General features: G+C 69.2%; 1 protein-coding gene across 1 annotated transcript; it reads left to right on the plus strand.

Moving 5' to 3' along the window:
- The first annotated feature begins 985 nt into the window (after nucleotides 1-985).
- Nucleotides 986-2,548, plus strand: LOC136554607 (transcription factor SOX-17-like). The gene is made up of 2 exons (XM_066546694.1): nucleotides 986-1,324; nucleotides 1,599-2,548. Exons 1-2 carry the CDS (start codon nucleotides 1,030-1,032, stop codon nucleotides 2,546-2,548), a joined length of 1,245 nt encoding a protein of 414 aa, XP_066402791.1. The 5' UTR covers nucleotides 986-1,029.
- The last annotated feature ends 270 nt before the right edge of the window (nucleotides 2,549-2,818 follow it).

The following is a 2,818-nucleotide window of genomic DNA, read 5'->3' on the forward strand; positions in this document are numbered from 1 at the left end:
GTCCCATTTATCAAGACTGCTCTCAATACGATGGCAGTAGGAGAGTTGTAAAAATAATTTAAACCGCCTCGAATCCATCACCTATTCTTAGGAAAAACAAACAGTATTGTCTTTACAACTTCCCTATATATTCCGATAAAATGAGGGTCGCTTAATTTTGAATACGTCGTGATTTAATAAAACCAACTTGCCAAGGAGTCAAAGCACAGACAGCTGACGGCAAGGGGATCCTGCGAGGCAGTGACAGGGACAGCCAGAAGGGAAAAAATCTGTCTCGGTTCGTGGAACTTGTCTCGCCATAGCTGAAAGCGCGGATGCAGAGAAGCATTCCCGCACCGCTCCGTCGGAGCAGTTGGTTGCGGGGGAAGGGGGCAGGGCAGGAGCAGCGGGGGCGGCTTGGACCTGCTCAGGTAGCGCTAGAGGGTAAGAGGCTGAAGTGTGATGCACAGATGATCATATGACCTATTATCCCAACATACACCCCAAATCTGCCTGCAGGAGAAGCCGCTTGTGCCTCTCAGAGTGTTACAGGATATACTACTGTAAATACTCTGTCCCTTTCCCCTCTTTCGTATCAGCTGCGCTCAGGGATGTCCCTTAGCGCCCGGCCCCGTGGGCCGCTCTGCGCGGCCCTTGCGGAGGGCAGGGCTGATGCCGGTGGCGCTGCCGAAGGCGCTGCCGGTGCCCCGAGGCACAGCCGGCAGGGTCCCCCCGCGGGGGCGGGGGCAGCGCTGGCCGCGGCGGGGCCCGCGATGCGCTCAGGTGCCGGGCCGGGCCGGGCCGGGCCGGGAGGAGCCTCGGGGGCCGCCCCGCGGGGCAGCGCCGCGGGAGCCACGGCCGCCGTCCGGCTGCGCGCCCGCCCCCGCCGCCCCATTGGCCGCGCCGCGGCTGAAATAGGGCCGGGCCGGGCCGGGCTCCGGCAGCAGCGAGCGGGCTCCGAGTGCCGAGGGTGTCGTGTGGGCTTTGGCCGCAGCTGCCGGCTTTGGCGGCGCTCGGCAGCGCGTCCCGTCCAGTCCGGTGCGGTGCGAGATGAGCAGCCCCGATGCGGGCTACGCCAGCAGCGACGACCAGGTGCAGGGGCGGTGCTCGCTGCCCATCATGATGCCGGCCATGTGCCCGTGGGCGGCAGAGGCGCTGAGCCCGCTGGGCGAGGCGAAGGCGAAGGGCGGCGCGGCGGCGTCGGGGCCGTCGGGCGGCCGGAGCAAGGGCGAGGCGCGGATCCGGCGTCCCATGAACGCCTTCATGGTGTGGGCGAAGGACGAGCGCAAGCGGCTGGCGCAGCAGAACCCGGACCTGCACAACGCCGAGCTCAGCAAGATGCTGGGTGAGCGAGCGCGGGCGGGCGCGGGGTCCCGTGGGGCGGATCCGGGAGAGCGGGGAGCCCGGGGAAGCTCAGGGTCGGGGCTGTGGGCGGCGAGCGGGGGGATCTGTGGGCCGTCGGGCCGGAGTCCCCGGCGTGGCGGTCGCGTCCGAGGGCGAGCGAGGATCGGGCACGGCGGGGCTGGGGCTGCGGACTGCGGGGGCGGTGTCGGTGTGGCCGGGAGCGGGCGTGGGTGCCGCAGGGTGAGCGGGCGGTCTGACGGTGTCGGTGGGTGCAGGTAAATCGTGGAAGGCGCTGTCGCTGTCGGAGAAGCGTCCGTTCGTGGAGGAGGCGGAGCGGCTGCGGGTGCAGCACATGCAGGACCACCCGAACTACAAGTACCGGCCGCGGCGGCGGAAGCAGGTGAAGCGCCTGAAGCGGGTGGAGAGCGGCTTCCTGCAGCACGGCCTGGCCGAGGCGGCGGCAGCGGCGGCGGCGGGGCCCGGGCTGGGCAGCGAGGTGTCCGGCGGCGGCGGCAGGATGTGCGTGGAGGGCCTGGGACTGGCGTACGGCGAGCAGGGCTTCGCGGCGGCGGCGGCGGGCGCGGGCCACTACCGGGACTGTCCGCCGCTGGGCGCCGCGTTCGACGGCTACGGCCTGCCGACGCCGGACTCGTCGCCGCTGGACGCGGCGGAGAGCGAGGCGTCCTTCTTCGCGGCGGGGCTGCAGGAGGAGTGCGCGCTGGTGCCCTACGGCTACGGCCCGCACCCGGCGGCCGCCGAGTACCCGGCGGCAGCAGCAGCAGCAGCAGCGGCGTCCGAGAGCCCGTCGGGCGCGTCGCTGCGGCGGCACCTGGCGCCCGGGGAGGCGCTGGGCGCGGGCGGGTCGCTGCAGGGGCTGCTGGGCTGCCCGGCGCCGCTGCACGCCTACTACGGGCAGTGCCAGCCGCCGGGAGCGGGGCGCGGCCCGCCGCTGCCGCCGGGCGCCGTGGGGCAGCCGTCGCCGCCGCCGGAGTCGGCGCCGTGCCGGGAGCAGCTGGAGCAGCTGCGGCCGGAGGAGCTGCTGGGCGAGGTGGACCGCACGGAGTTCGAGCAGTACCTGCGCTTCGCCTGCAAGCCCGAGCTGGGGCTGCCCTACGGCGGCCACGAGGCGGCCGCGCTGTCGGCGCCCGAGGCCGCGGCTCCCATCTCGTCGGCCGTGTCGGACGCCAGCAGCGCCGTCTACTACTGCGGCTACCCTGACTTGTGAGGGGCTCGCTGGGGCCCGGCTCGGACACTGGCACGGAGGCGCCCGGCCCCGCTCCTATTTATGTAATTTATTTGAATCTCCATGGGACAGTTCCACGAACTTTGCCTGGGCGGACTTAAGCTGCTATGCCGATTATCCTCCAGGCTACCGGCCTCGTTGGAACTGCTTTTCGGCTGGTGTTAATGGAATGTTTACATCTTTTTTTTTCCCTTTCGTTCATGCGCGTGATCATCGATATTTTTGCAAAATCAGCAGTCTTGCATGTTTTCC

Source organism: Molothrus aeneus, chromosome 1 (assembly GCF_037042795.1).
Source record: "Molothrus aeneus isolate 106 chromosome 1, BPBGC_Maene_1.0, whole genome shotgun sequence".
In the NCBI taxonomy this organism is placed as follows: Eukaryota; Metazoa; Chordata; class Aves; order Passeriformes; family Icteridae; genus Molothrus; species Molothrus aeneus.

What these genes read in the sequence shown, in the direction of transcription:
- LOC136554607 (XM_066546694.1), top strand. Translation starts at nt 1,030, where the DNA reads ATGAGCAGCCCCGATGCGGGCTACGCCAGCAGCGACGACCAGGTGCAG. An exon ending in CGAGCTCAGCAAGATGCTGG is followed by an intron (nt 1,325 to 1,598) that starts GTGAGCGAGCGC and finishes CGGTGGGTGCAG; the next exon opens with GTAAATCGTGGAAGGCGCTG.